Source organism: Dendrobates tinctorius, unplaced genomic scaffold, assembly GCF_039654945.1.
Source record: "Dendrobates tinctorius isolate UK_male_01 unplaced genomic scaffold, ASM3965494v1 ptg000064l, whole genome shotgun sequence".
In the NCBI taxonomy this organism is placed as follows: Eukaryota; Metazoa; Chordata; class Amphibia; order Anura; family Dendrobatidae; genus Dendrobates; species Dendrobates tinctorius.
This window is the reverse complement of record NW_027361732.1, coordinates 5234101-5249856: the sequence shown is the minus strand read 5'-3', so window position 1 is coordinate 5249856 and position 15756 is coordinate 5234101. Positions and strand designations below refer to the sequence as shown.

Genomic DNA, 15756 nt, shown 5'->3' with positions numbered 1-15756 from the left:
ATTTTGGCATACCAATTATTAGTGTACTGTAGGTCATAATATAATATACATGTATATATTTTAGCATTTTTTTTGTGTGAAAATAACTGTGGCATTTACTACATGTCCCTTGATCCATGTCCCTTGATTTGTGGGTTTTCATTTCTTGATATGATTCTTATGGATATATAAAAAAAAAATTACAATAAAAATATTTTTGTATTTTTTGCTTCAGTCATCCTTTTTTCTCTATTCATTTTTGGACTTGTGTGTATTATTCTTGATGTATTATAGTAGAGAGGCTTAATGATAAAAAAAAATGGTGTTGTCACTATCAAAATACTACTGGTAATGAAAAGGCATTGCTTCCTAGATTATGATTAAAGGGAACCTATCAGTACACTACCCCTGTGCAAGTACAGGTAGTATTAGGGCTCATGTTCACGTCTGTGCAAAATTGGTACACGAACCGGACACCAGTCTCCTGACCGGAGCATGACAGCTTTTATTAGGCCATCACGCTCAGGTTTGGAGAGCCGTGGCCAGTTGGTACATTGCATTCCAAGACCAAGAACCCATGGATGACTGCGTCCTAAGACAGTGCAATGTAAAACATTATAAAAAAATACCTATAACCGTGCTACCTGATGCACCGTTGCAACAAAATTTAGTCTTTCATTAACATGCAAATTTGGCGTATAGAGTGGCATGTAAAACTTTGGGCACCCCTAGTCAAAATTACTATATACAGTTGTGATCAAAAGTTTACATACCCCGGCAGAATTTTACTTTCTTGGCCTTTTTTCAGAGAATATGAATGATAGCAACAAAACATTTTCTACTCTCATGGTGGTCAAGAAACTGAGATGGCCACTCTAGAACCTTCACTTTGTTCTGCTGTAGCCAATGACAAGTCAATTTGGCCTTGTGTTTTCGATCATTGTCATGTTGGAACGTCCAAGTATGTCACATGCGCAGCTTCTGGGCTGATGATTGCAAACTTTCTTCCAGTATTTGCTGATAACATGCTGCATTCATCTTCCTTCAACTTTGACCAAGTTTCCTGTGCCTTTTTAGCTCACACATCCCCAAAACATCAGCGATCCACCTCTGTACTTTAAAGTAGGAATGGTGTTCCTTGCATCATAGGCCTTGTTAACCTCTCTCCAAATGTAACGTTTATGGTTGTGGCCAAAAAAATCAATTTTATTCTCATCACTCCAAATTCCACAAGTTTTGAGGCTGGTCTCTGTGCTGTATACTTTGTGGCATATGCGCAGTAATGGCTTTCTTCTGGAAACTCGACCATACAGCCCATTTTTCTTCAAGTGCCTCCTTATTGTGCATCTTGAAACAGACACACCGCTAGTTTTAAGAGAGTCCAGTATTTTATCCCAAACAATTTTCCTGGCAGTTATGGACAAAATTTTTGGCCTACCTGATTGTGGTTTTGTTTTTACAGAGTCCCTGATTTTCCATTTGTTAATCACAGTTTGAACGCTGCTGACTTGCATTATCAATTCCTTGGATATCTTTTTGTATCCCTTTCCTGTTTTATACAGTTCAACTACCTTTTCCTGTAGATCCATTGACAATTCTTTTGCTTTCCCCATGACTTACAATCGAAAAACCTCAGTGACAGATGAAAGATGCAAGAGTCTGTCTGGATCCCAGAAACTCACTCAGCTTTTATGCACACACGCTGATTACAAGCAAACAGGTCACAGGTGAGGATGTTACCTTTAGTAACCATTCAAACCCACTTGTGTCAACTTCTGTGCATGTTATCAGGTCAAAATCACCATGGTATGTGAACTTTTGATCAGAGTCATTTGGATGTTTTGGGATGTCATTATGATTTGAAAAGAGAAAACACAGTAGTTGGACAATAAATGGCTTCACCAACCACTAACCATGAGTGGAGAAAACGTTTTGGTGTTATTATTCATATTCTCTGAAAAAAGGCCAAGAAAGCAAAAGTTCTGCTGAGGTACAGTGGGGAAAAAAAGTATTTAGTCAGTCAGCAATAGTGCAAGTTCTACCACTTAAAAAGATGAGAGGCGTCTGTATTTTACATCCTAGGTAGACCTCAACTATGGGAGACAAACTGAGAAAAAAAAATCCAGAAAATCACATTGTCTGTTTTTTTTTCATTTTATTTGCATATTATGGTGGAAAATAAGTATTTGGTCAGAAACAAGCAATCAAGATTTCTGGCTCTCACAGACCTGTAACTTCTTCTTTAAGAGTCTCCTCTTTCCTCCACTCATTACCTGTAGTAATGGCACCTGTTTAAACTTGTTATCAGTATAAAAAGACACCTGTGCACACCCTCAAACAGTCTGACTCCAAACTCCACTATGGTGAAGACCAAAGAGCTGTCAAAGGACACCAGAAACAAAATTGTAGCCCTGCACCAGGCTGGGAAGACTGAATCTGCAATCGCCAACCAGCTTGGAGTGAAGAAATCAACTGTGGGAGCAATAATTAGAAAATGGAAGACATACAAGACCACTGATAATCTCCCTCGATCTGGTGCTCCACGCAAAATCCCACCCCGTGGGGTCAGAATGATCACAAGAACGGTGAGCAAAAATCCCAGAACCACGCGGGGGGACCTAGTGAATGAACTGCAGAGAGCTTGGACCAATGTAACAAGGCCTACCATAAGTAACACACTACGCCACCATGGACTCAGATCCTGCAGTGCCAGACGTGTCCCACTGCTTAAGCCTGTACATGTCCGGGCCCGTCTGAAGTTTGCTAGAGAGCATTTGGATGATCCAGAGGAGTTTTGGGAGAATGTCCTATGGTCTGATGAAACCAAACTGGAACTGTTTGGTAGAAACACAACTTGTCGTGTTTGGAGGAAAAAGAATACTGAGTTGCATCCATCAAACACCATACCTACTGTAAAGCATGGTGGTGGAAACATCATGCTTTGGGGCTGTTTCTCTGCAAAGGGGCCAGGACGACTGATCCGGGTAAATGAAAGAATGAATGGGGCCATGTATCGTGAGATTTTGAGTGCAAACCTCCTTCCATCAGCAAGGGCATTGAAGATGAAACGTGGCTGGGTCTTTCAACATGACAATGATCCAAAGCACACCGCCAGGGCAACGAAGGAGTGGCTTCGTAAGAAACATTTCAAGGTCCTGGAGTGGCCTAGCCAGTCTCCAGATCTCAACCCTATAGAAAACCTTTGGAGGGAGTTGAATGTCCGTGTTGCCAAGCGAAAAGCCAAAAATATCACTGCTCTAGAGGAGATCTGCATGGAGGAATGGGCCAACATACCAACAACAGTGTGTGGCAACCTTGTGAAGACTTACAGAAAACGTTTGACCTCTGTCATTGCCAACAAAGGATATATCACAAAGTATTGAGATGAAATTTTGTTTCTGACCAAATACTTATTTTCCACCATAATATGCAAATAAAATGAAAAAAAAAACAGAATGTGATTTTCTGGATTTTTTTTTCTCAGTTTGTCTCCCATAGTTGAGGTCTACCTATGATGTAAATTACAGACGCCTCTCATCTTTTTAAGTGGTGGAACTTGCACTATTGCTGACTGACTAAATACTTTTTTTCCCCACTGTATGTAAACTTTTGAGCACAATCTCCAGATTTCAACCTCATAGAAAACCTTTGGAGGGATTTGAAAGTCCGTGTTGCCCAGCGACAGGCCCAAAACATCACTGTTCTAGAGGAGATCTGCATGGAGGAATGGGCCAACATACTTCCGACAGTGTGAGCCAACCTTGAAGACTTACAGAAAATGTTTGACCTCTGTCATTGCCAACAAAGGATATATAACAAAATATTGAGATGCACTTTTGTTAATGGCCAAATACTTATTTTCCACCATAATTTGCAAAATAAATCTTGCCAAATCAGACAAGGTGATTTTCTGGATTTGTTTTCTCATTTTCACTCTCATAGTTGTGGTCTACCTATGAGGCCTCTCTCCTCTTTATAAGTGGGAGAACTTGCACAATTGGTGGCTGACTGTGTATAATATATATGTATTTTTCGCTTTGTAAGACGCACTTTTTTCCCCCAAAATGTTGAGGGGGGGGGAATGGGGATAAGTCTTACAAAGCGGATATTCCGGTAACCACTTACCGATACCGCTGCTGCAGGCTGGGATGAGGGGGTGTCCGCTCCCGCCGCTGCTGCCTGGGATGTCCACTGCTGCTACCCAGGTTGTCCGCGTCCGTTGCTGCTGCCCAGGATGTCCGCCGCTGCGGGGTGGGCGCCTCTACCAACATTTTGTGAAAGGCCGGAGCCCCCCGGCAGTTCCATGGTTTCCTCCTGTGAGGTGGACTCCAGTGAAATGGCCGCCGGGGGGCGGCGCATGCGCAGACGGAGATCTCGGCATCAAGATCTCGGGAGATGCGATTTCAGCACAGAATTTTAGGAAAAGACCATTTTGCCAACCATTCAACATGGGGGTGGATCAATCATGCTTTGGGGTTGTGTTGCAGCCAATGGAACAGGGAACATTTTATGGTAGAAGGAAGAATGGATTCAATGACATTTCAACAAATTCTTGATGCAAACATACAGGTGCTTCTCACAAAATGAGATCATCAAAAAGTTAATTTATTTCAGTTCGTCGACAGAAAATGTGAAACTCATATATTAAATAGAGTCATTACAAACAAAGTGATCTATTTCAAGTGTTTATTTCTGTTAATGTTGAGGATTATGGCTTACAGCCAATGAAAACCCAAAAGTAATTATCGCAGTAAATTAGAAAAGTTAAAAAAAGCACCTTCCTAAGCATTTAAAAAGGCCCCATAGTCTGTTTCAGTAGGCTCCACAATCATGTGGAAGACTGCTGACTTGACAAATGTCCAGAAGGCAGTCATTGACACACTCCTCAAGAAAAGTAAATTTTGCATTTAATTTGGAAATCAAGGTCCCAGCGTCTGGAGGAAGAGTGGAGAGGCACACAATCCAAGCTGCTTGAGGTCTAGTATAAAGTTTCCCCAATCAGTGATGGTTTGGGGAGCCATGTCATCTGCTGGTGTAGGTCCACTGTGTTTTATCAAGACCAAAGTCAGCACAACTGTCTACCAGGAAATTTTAGAGCACTTCATGCTTCCCAGCTTATACCTGATTTAAAAACAACAGTATCACTGTGCTTGATTCGCCAGCAAACTCGCCTGACCTTAACCCCATAGAGAATCTATGGGGTATTGTCAAAAGGAAGAGGAGAGACACCAGACCCAACAATGCAGACAAGATGAAGGTGGCTATTAAAGCAACCTGGGCTTCCATAACCCCTCAGCAGTACCACAGGCTGATCGCCTCCATGCCACGCTGCACTGATGCAGTAATTGATGCAAAAGGAGCCCTGACCAAGTATTGAGTGCATTTACTGAACATACATTTCAGTAGGCCAACATTTCGGATTTTAAAATCATTTTTCTCCTTCGCCTCATTGGGGGACACAGATACTGTGGTGTATGCTTCTGCCGTTAGGCTGACACTAAGTGAAAAAAAGAGGTTAGCTCCTCCTCCGCAGTATACACCCTCACCCCTATTGCGGGCGGAAATCAGTTTTTTGCTTAGTGTCTTTGGAGGCACACGTGTCTTGTTTTCTCCAAACTTTTTTTTTTTTCCTTCTCTTTTTTTCCATGAAGATAAGACAGGGGCGACGGATCCTATTGAAAGGGTCCGATCTCACCAAACCAACAACGGGCGAGCACGTGTTGAGTATCGTCTCCACGTATCCTTTCCCGCACCGAGGGACATATCTGGGTTTTTTCCCCAGACGTCTATTTTTGTTTGTTATTTTATGAAGAAGAGACAGGGGCAACGGATCCTATTGAAAGGGTCCGATTTCCCCAAACCAACAACGGGCGAGCACGTGCGAGTGTCCCTCCACATATCCTCTTCGGCGACGTGGGACACGATGCCGGACTTAGCCCTGTCCACCCCTAGGTATTGAAACCATGGGCTTGCACAGAGGCACAAGACTAGTCTGTGCGGCCCCCACTGCTCCACCAACGCTAGATGGCGGTGCTGCAAGGCGGCGGATGGTCCCTCTCCTCACCCCCTGAAGGGGTTAGATGGAGTTAGGGTACCTGCACCGTCCAGAAACTAACCCCATCCCCTCTACCTGGTGGCAACAGGTTAGAGCCGGAGTCAGGTATGAAGGGCTGGGGAGGGCCTGCGGCATTCCGGGAAGCTCCAGGCATCTTAGGAAGTGTAGGGCAATCCTCCTTCCCTCTCCTCCCTCCTTCTGCCTGCAGGCCCACCCTTCTCCCCTCCCGCGGCGGGCGTGCAGGCAAATTTTAGTCCGCTATTTTGGCCATGACTAGGCTGCGGGCGGAAGTCCCGCCTCCGGCGAGACGTCATTCCCGGCACCGCCCCCTGGCTAGGGCGGACGCCGAACAAATTGAGCCCCCGGCTTCATGGCCGGGAGAGGAATGGCCCGCCCTACCCGGAGGACAGGAGCGCGAGGCAGCGCAGAGGCAGCGACAGGAGCACGTGGTAAGTGTGACTCCGATCTTGGAGGCTCGCTACAATTAAAGGTGGCTTTTTTTTTCCCCTCCTCCCTTCCCTTCAACCCTCATATGATTTAGGCCTGGCTGCAATATGATTGGAAAGGGTAAATCGCATTCCCTTATGCTGCATGCATTTCTGGAGGGGTTAATTTTTTTTGCCACATGCCAGAGCCAAAAATTATGCAAAGCCTGTGAGCCCGATCGCGCCCAGGAGCCCTCCCCTGCGACGCGACCAATGTGCAAGCCCCCCGGAGTGGGCCCTATCTCTGTCACAGTACGAGGGCAATCGAGTTCCGTCAGGCCCCAGATAGGGGAAGGGACAGTGGCTAGTCGGCCTTGGAAGGGACCTCCACCTCACTAGAGCCATCGGCCTGCAGGGGCCGCTCGTACTTCAGGCAGACCCGGTGGAAGGAATCCTCGCGGTGTCGCCCAGTCCATTCGGTGCTGTGGAATCCGTAAGTCCTGCTTCTCGCTTCCAGTCACCTGTGGTTGATAGCGAGCAGACCTCAGGTCGACTCAGACAGACACCTTGACCTGGATGCTCCGGGGTCATGTGAGATAGTGGACAGGCTCATAGAAGCCTTCGGTCAGACCTTGAGGATTGAGGATGGTTCCACCGCGGCTTTTAGGCCATAAGGTGTCGTTTAAGCGAGTGAAGCGGCCACACGGAATTGGTTCCTCTTATCCGGAGTTTGAGGACATAGTGCAGCGACTCAGGGAACAACCAGACGGGGGTTTCTCGGGTCAAAAGGCGCTCGAAGTAAGGTATCCATTTGCCGGACATCCGTAAGAAATGGATGAAATCTCCGATGGTGGTTCCTACGGTGTCGCATCTAGCCACTAAAACCCTGTTGTTTCGCTTCTAGTGGTTCCTCTATTAAGGATTCCACGGATCGCCTCATAAAGAGTTTCATGCTCAGTAAGTGAGGTGTCAGGATCAGCGCTCTCTCCCTCGTTCGCAGCAACTTGGGCAGCCAAGGCCATGATTTCATGGTCAGAATCGTTAAACAGGGTCACGCAGAAGCGAGAGCTACCTGCCGAGGTATCGGAGATCGCGAGGCAGATGGCGATGGACCTGGGACTATGTAATCAATGCGTCCTTGCATGCGGCTAATTGCTCGGCACTTGCTGCCGCTGGCGCAATTTCTATCAGAAGAGCTCTATGGATGGCGGGCCGATTCTGCTTTCAAGAAGTCCTTGACTTCGCTGCCTTATGATCAGTGAGGCCATTTATTGGAGAGAAGTTGGATAAGCTGATCTCTGACTTCGCAGGAGGAAAGAGTGTTTTTTCTCCCTCAACAAAGGGTCAAACCGCCTTTTTCGCACCCTTTTCAGGCACGTTTTCGATCTTTTCGCAACCCCGGGTGGACCACAGCGGCCAATTCCGCCGCTTCAGGCCGCCCCAACCAGGATAGGGAGCGGCAGATCTCATATAGATCCAACCCATTGGGGGGAATGCGAACTCAGCAGCCCAGATCAAGGGGATCCAGATCCCAAAGATAGTCAGCTAAATGACTCGAGGCGTTTGCCAGACGACATCGGCAAGGTGGGCGGCCGTCCACTCTGATTCCGCCACGTCTGGTTTGGTGTTGCACGCAACATTTGGGTAAAGGAGTTGGTGGCCTCAGGTTTACAAAATAGAATTTGTCAGATGCCCTCCAAGACGGTTTTTCCTTTTCTCGTCTTCCCAGGGTGGATACCTAGGCAGGTGCTCTATTAGGAGCCATCGAATCGCTCCTGCACAACGGAGTCATTGTTTCCATGCCAGAACACAAAAGAGCTCAGGGTTTTGATTCCAAGCTGTTTGTGGTTCACAAAAAGGGAATGGGTCTGTCAGACCTGTCTTGGACCTGAAGCTTCTGAACAGGTTCGTCAGCATCAGACATTTCCGGATGGAGTCTCTCTGGTCAGTCATATCGGCCATGGAGCGGAGAGAATACTTGGCCTCAATAGATATCCAGAACGCATATCTGCACATTGCCACTGGCCATTCTAGGCTGAGCATGAGTGCATTCATCAGGTGGCGAGCCCATTTTTCCTGCTCATTAGAGGTTTCTGCGCGTCAACATCAATAGTCGACATTTTCAGTTCATAGCACTACCCTTCGGACTAGCCACGGCTCCCAGAGTGTTCACAATGGTTATGACAGTTGTCATTTCCATGCTACATTCTTGAGGCATAGTCATTTTTGCCTTACTTGGACGACCTCTTAGTTAAGGGCCCTTCAATACGGGCATGCGAGGAAAATGTCAACATCACGCTGGATACTCTTGGCCATTTAGGGTGGTTGGTCAGCGCGAGGTAGTCATCTCTTGTGCCAGCTCAGAGGTTTTTTCTTCTTAGGAAGGATCCTCGACACTTGCCGAGGGCTGGTAATTCTCCTCAGGAAGAGGCGCTTACTTTTCGGAGGGAGTCAGGACACTTCGCCAACCAGTCCCTCTTTCCATCTGGTTCGGGATGAGGATTCTAAGGGAGATGGTGGCGGAAATAGAAGCATTACTGTTCGCCAGTTCCATCTTCGCCCCCTGCAGCACGCCCTCTTGTCAGCCTGGGACAAGAATTCCGTTCACGTTCGTTCAGCGGGGCCGGCGATCCTGTCAAATCAGGGAGTCGCTCGAATGGTGGATAACCAGACCCTCTCTGTCCCAGGGGAAGCCCTTTTTGCCCAGACCATTGGTTGGTGATAACAACCAAAGCCAGTCTCCTCAACTGGGGAGCAGGGTTTTCGCCACCACACGGCCCAGGGGCGGTGGTCCCCGCAGGAGGCTCTCCTCCCGACCAAGCTAGTGGAGATACGGGCAATTTGGCTGGCTCGGCAACAGTTTCATCACTTTCTAGCAGGCCGCCTTGTCCGGATTCAATCGGACAAAGCCACTGCGGTGGTTTATATAGATCATCAAGGGTGCATCCGCAGTAGAGCACCCATGCGCGGGGTGGGGCATGTTCTTCAGTGGGTCACTCTGTGATCTCGGCAGCTCACATCCCGGGCGTGGAAAATTGGGCGGCAGACTTTCTCAGGGTCTTGTGTCCGGAGAGTGATCTCTACGTCCCGAAGTCTTCCAGCAGATTTTTTAACTGCGGGGAACACCAGATGTGGATTTGTTGGCTTCCAGAGTGAATGCCAAGGTGCCCACATGCGTCGCTCGGGCCAGGGATCCGCAGGCAATCGGTGGACGCGTTGGTTCTGTCATGGAACCAGTGTCGCCGCCCATATCTATTTCCCCCGCTGTCGCTACTGCCGAGAGTCATGAAAAGAATCAAGAGGGAAGGGGTTCCGGTGATTCGTCTGGCCCCAGACTGGTCCTATTGAGCGTGGTACGCAGATCTAATGCACCTGCTCGCCGACGTTCCTTAGCGACTGCCAGAGCGCCCAGAGCTACTTTCTCAAGGGTCGATTTGCCACTTGAGCTCAGTGGCCCTGTGTTTGACGGCATGGCCAGTTAATCTTGGATTCTAACCCAGGCAGGGTTTGGGAGCAAGGTGGTCGCTACAATAGTTAGCGCCCGGAAGTCGACCTCAGCACGAATTGTTCTTCGCTTGGCGTCGAGGACGCGGTGTTTTTCTGCTGAGATTCTCGATCCCCAACATCTTGGTTTTTCTCCAGTCGGGCCTAGACTTGGGCCTGGCCCAAGTTCCCTCAGGAGACAAATATCGGCTTTTTCCGTCCTGGTCCAGTGCGGAATGGCTACCAGGTTACAGGTAAAGACTTTCATCCAGGGTCTCTCCCACTTGGTACCTCCCTATAAGGTGCCTATGGATGCCTGGGACCTTGACCTGGTTCTAAAGGTTCTGCAGGAAGCTCCTTTTTGGACCACTTCAGAAGGTTTCTTTGAGGTTCCTTTCCTGGAAAGTGGCGTTCCTAGTGGCCATCACTTTTGTCAGGTGGCTTTTCAGAGCTGACGGCACTATCCGGCCGACCTCCATTCCTCACTTTCCATAAGGATAAGGGGTGCTCAGACCAACCCCTCCTTTTCTGCCCAAGATCGTGTCCTCTTTTCACATTAATGAAGATGTTGTTTTGCCTTCATTTTGTCCAGCACCGGTGCACCGTGTGGAAGAGGCTCGTCACACAATAGACCTGGTAAGAGCCCTCCAGGGGTACGGATCGAGGACAGCTCCCTTTCGTCAGACGAACACGCTGCTCGTGCTCCCCGAAGGGCGCAGAAAGGGACTCGCTGCCTCAAAATCGACCATAGCCAGATTTTTTTTTTGTTCGACTTTTTAGGAGTGCTACCGCATTAGAGGCACGCCGATTCCAGCAGGGATCAGAGCGCACTCTACTTGGGCAGTGGGCGCCTCTTGGGTGCTTCTGCACCAGGCTTCGACAGAACAGGCCTGCAAAGCAGCAACATGGTCCAGCCTGCACACTTTTGCCAGACATTGTAATAGTCATACTCAGGCCTCGGCGGATGCGAGCCTGGGTAGAAGGATTCTCCAAGCAGCGGTGGCGCAGCTTTAAACAAAAAGATGCATGTAGCTTGGATCGGTGAGTCAATCTCCCACCCAGGGACTGCTTTCGGACGTCCCACAGTATCTGTGTCCCCCAATGAGGCGAAGGAGAAACATGGATTTTTGTGAGTACTCACCGTAAAATCCTTTTCTCCGAGACGCTCATTGGGGGACACAGCACCCACCCTAATAGCCAGTTGGCTCTTGTTTTGTTAAAATTTATGTGCATTTACTAATTTGAGATAAGGGTGGTGTTTTTTGACATGTTGTACCTGTATTAAGGCTGATTTGTTGTCTTCCTACTGCTTTGGCACCAAACTGATTTCTGCCCGCAATAGGGGCGAGGATGTATACTGCGGAGGAGGAGCGAACCTCTTTTTTTCACTTAGTGTCAGCCTCCTAACAGCAGAAGCATACACCACAGTATCTGTGTCCCCCAATGAGCGTCTTGGAGAAAAGGATTTTACGGTGAGTACTCACAAAAATCCATGTTTCAAGCTGGTGTTATAAAGTATTCTAATTTACTGGATAATGACTTTTGGGTTTTCATTGGCTGTAAGCCATAATCATCAACATTAACAGAAATAAATACTTGAAATAGATCACTCTGTTTGTAATGACTAATATCCGAGTTTCACTTTTTGTATTGAAGAACTGAAATAAATTAACTTTTTGATGATATTCTAATTTTGTGAGAAGCACCTGTAACACCATCTGTAAAAAAGCAAAAGCTGAAAATAGGATAGCTTCTACAAATGGATGATGATCCTAAACACACGTTAAGATCCACAATAGACTATCTCATAAGGCGCAAGCTGAAGGTTTTACAATGACCTTCAGAGTCCCCTGATCTGAACATCATTGTAAATCTCTGGCTGCACAGTGCATGCAAGACGACCCAGGAATCTCACAGAACTGGAAGAATTTTCCTAGGAAGAATGGATAAAAATTCCTCAAACAAGAATTGAAAGACTCTTGACTGGGTACAAAAAGCGTTTACAAGCTGTGATACTTTCAAAACTGGGAGCTGCTAGGTACTAACCATGCAGGGTGACCAAACTTTTTCATCCACCCATTTTCCTTTTTGTAATTTTTAAAATGTGAAAAATGACAATACTTTTTTTTGCCTAAAATACAAATGAAATGTGTCATCTTTAACTTTAGGCCTTATAGACATCAGTAGATCAGTTAATCTTCAACTTGCTTAACTTTTCAAAATAACAGTAATTCTGACCACAGGTGTCCAAACTTTTACATGCCACGTTAAGTGCACTGGTAGGCATATCATTGCCTATGCTCCTCTTCCCTTCTTGCCACCACCATCTGTGCTTCTTGATTGATAGCGGAGAAAGCGGCTCTGCTGTGTTACGTCACTTTTGCTCTCCACTGTCAATCAAGAAGCGTGGGCACCCCGGCAGGGAAAAGTATAAACTCCAAAGGCGTGATATGCCCAACAGTGCACTTACATAGCTAATTTACAATCCAAACATTGGTGCAAAGGATGGCCCTATAATCGGCATCTTCCATAGTCTCTTAGACTGCCTTATCCTGGATTACCTATCTATGCGCAGATTCTTGTCTGATCGGTTGGATGCATGAAGGAAATCCTAGCTGTTTATTAGCTATGAAAGATTTAGGCTTTGTTCACACCGCGTTTGCACATTCTGTTTTCTGTTCCCTTTCTAGGAACGGACGAACAGAATTAATGTCTAAAATGGATCCAGTGCATAAATGATGCAAATAGAAGCAGAGGAACCCCATGATTTTTATGGGGTCTGTTTTGGTTCTGCTGCTTGTTGATTTTTAGCGAACTGAAGATCAAGTGCGTCATTCAGAACTTTTTTCTGTTCTAAAAAACTAATCAATGAGGTCCCTCTGCTGTCGTTTGTGTCAGTTATGGACATTAATTCAGTTCTTCTGTCCCTAAAATGTAAGAAATATAAGTCTGCAGTGCGGTCACGTATTTATAAAGGTTTTAGTGTAAGCATGATTTATATCTCTGATTAGTCTGGGGCTACATAACAACTTTGGCCGCACATGTCTCAATGCTGGTGATACATCTCCGTGTAATGGGATCCCAGCAAATTGCCACCACCACAACACGCCTATCACAAGAAATCCAAATCTGCTAGACTTTTAGCGACTCATAGCAAATCCCATTCATTATGCGATCAAATTGGTTGCACCGCACTGTCGTGGCCAAAGCCACCATGTAGCCCCAGCCTAAGTCCAGTTTCTGTATTTTCACTGCAGCTGAATAATAATTACAATTGCATTGCTCATTAGTTTTGCATGTTCAGTCATTCATCCAGATTTATGCTTTGCAGGCTGACAATATGTTTTGCTCAGTGCTCTAAGATGCTGTTACTGTACCGGTGATTTATTTTGGTCCTCTTTTGCTTTATACGGACCTCCTCTGACACCCCTTCCTACAGACCCGTCCCTCACTCTTCCTCCTATCTCCTTCAACAAACTTACACAGGCACAAAATATGGACAGTTGTTATAACTTGGACATGTCATCAGGAGACATTGACAATGGTAGGTGGCGAGAAGGTGCTGTTACATGTGAAACGTCAACTGCATGTTGAAGGGAAGGAACGTGTTACACTGTAATCCTCTCTGTCCATGGGATAGATCCATATCTCCTTGTCATGTTAATACGTCACAACTTATCTTCATTATTTATGTTTTTATGATTTTCCCAAATGACATAGCTGTTTGATTAATATGTGTACACGTCACCATACTTTAAATGTAACCTAATATCATGAGGCAGAGTATATAATTATACACATCACATTATACATTTTATTTTCCTTCAGATACTATGTATTAACTCTTATTAGGTATACCGTTGCATAAAGTAGTAGTACGCCTTCATCAGCACTGGGAATAGAGCCATGTGGTATAAGGATCTTGCGGATTGACCAATTCTTTGATTTGATGTGATTTCTCCTTTTCCTCTCCCATCATAGTTTTATTGAAGGTGATATTCCCATTTTGGTCATTAATGGAATATCTCCCAGATGCCATGTATCTCTGATAGATGTGGGACATGGCTCTGTTCATTCTCTTGTATAGGAGTTCTGAAAATTGTGGAGCTAGCATATTCATTCGCAGAAAGCGATGAATGCTCAGCTTAACCCCTTCACGCCATGGCCATTTTTCGTGTTTGTTTTTTTTCGTTTTTTCCTCCCCTTATTCCAAGAGTCATAACTTTTTTTTATTTTTCTGCCAAATGAGGGCTTGTTTTTAGCGGGACGAGTTGTGCTTTTGAATGACATCATTGATTTTACCATATAGTGCACTAGAAAGAAATTTTTTTTTAACTGTGCTCACAGTTAAAAAAAAAAAAAACAAAACAAAAAATTACATACATGTTCAAATAAAAACCCATTATACTCAACTAACACCAAATCTCCGATGCCCTCGTTTATTAGAAAAAATGTAAAATAATAAATGCTCTCCCTTACGGCACCGCTGCTTGAGAACTTTCTCATGCAGCAGTGGTGCCATAAGGGAGATCACCGGAGCTGATCAGCTGATGAACACCGGTGAACTCTCTCACCGCAGCTCATTGATACACTGCGGGAGCGATTACCTCCTGTCAGTATATCGCTGTCAGCTGGGTAGAGCGGTCACATTTCCTGATGAGACTGTTCTACACGTCATATCGCCATGTGACACTCAGGATCACATCAGTGACTGCTCTCAAAGTGATCACGATCGTCGTGGGACATTATGGATTATCTTCTCTGCGGACAAGTGAGGACTATTGTCGTTTATTATTTTATTTTTGTTGCAGGAGACAATAGCTTTGGTGGATTAGGCATTTGGTGAGTATGATTTAATTAACATTCATTAAATAAACCGGTGCATTTATTTCAAATAAAGGACTTTATTATGGGTGTGTCTGTTTTTATGCAATATCACTGTGGGGTTACTAATGGATAGGTGTCTTATAGACGCCTCTCCATTACTAACCTGTGGGCTTGATGTCACTTGACAGTACAAAAGTGACATCAACCCCATAAATATGAACCTCACTTGCCACCGCAACAGAGCAAGTGGGAAGAGCGAGGCAAAGCGCCAGATTTGGCACATCTTATAGATGCGCCGTTTCTGGGGCTGCTAAAAGCTGATGTTTTTAGTCTGGGAAGGGCCAATATCCATGGCCCCTTCCTAGCCTATTACTATCAGCCCGCAGCTCTCTGCCTAGTCTTTGCTAGATAGATTTTATAGTGGGATCCTATGTCAATTTTTTTCTGGGGTCCCCCTGTAAAATAGCCAGTAAAGGCTAATCAAACAACTGTGAGCTGATATTAATAGCCAGTGAACCTTTATGGCTATTGGCTCCTTGGATATCTCATACATAAATTTGACTTGCAACTATTTTGCATATGATTAGTTATGCAGATTCTTGTCATGTCACTGCATTGTTCCTGTTTTGCTCCTAAAAAAAAAAAAAAAAAAATCAAAATTTTTATTATTGTGTCAGTATTTTGTAAATCCACCGTTGGCTTTCAACACTGCCTGAATCCTTGACTTTCGTGTCATTGCTCCAAATCACCCGTTTACAGTCTTCTACTGTCGACTGTACTGTTTTTTGAACTTGAGCCGACACTTGTTATGATGATTTTGAAGTTGAGGCTTCTTCACCTTTTTTCGTGCCACCATTCCAGACTTCTGTAACGTTCCTCACACAGTGCTTGCATGGACGTCTGTGATCTCAGTATTATGAAACATATGAGCCACTGCCGTATTTGTTGCGCCAGAACTGATAGACCTTGTGATGGGCTGTCTTGTTG

At 45.6% G+C, this 15756-nt stretch overlaps 1 protein-coding gene across 4 annotated transcripts in view; it reads left to right on the top strand.

Annotated features, from left to right (window-relative positions):
* Positions 1-15756, top strand: part of LRCH1 (leucine rich repeats and calponin homology domain containing 1) — a 323294-nt gene that overhangs the window by 233504 nt on the left and 74034 nt on the right. For 2 of the 4 annotated variants that reach the window (XM_073580255.1, XM_073580254.1), the window contains one exon: positions 13382-13486. The exons of the other annotated variants lie outside the window; for them this stretch is intronic. In XM_073580255.1, coding sequence (XP_073436356.1) covers positions 13382-13486 — 105 coding nt within the window. The remainder of the gene's footprint in view (positions 1-13381; positions 13487-15756) is intronic. 4 annotated transcript variants of the gene reach the window in all.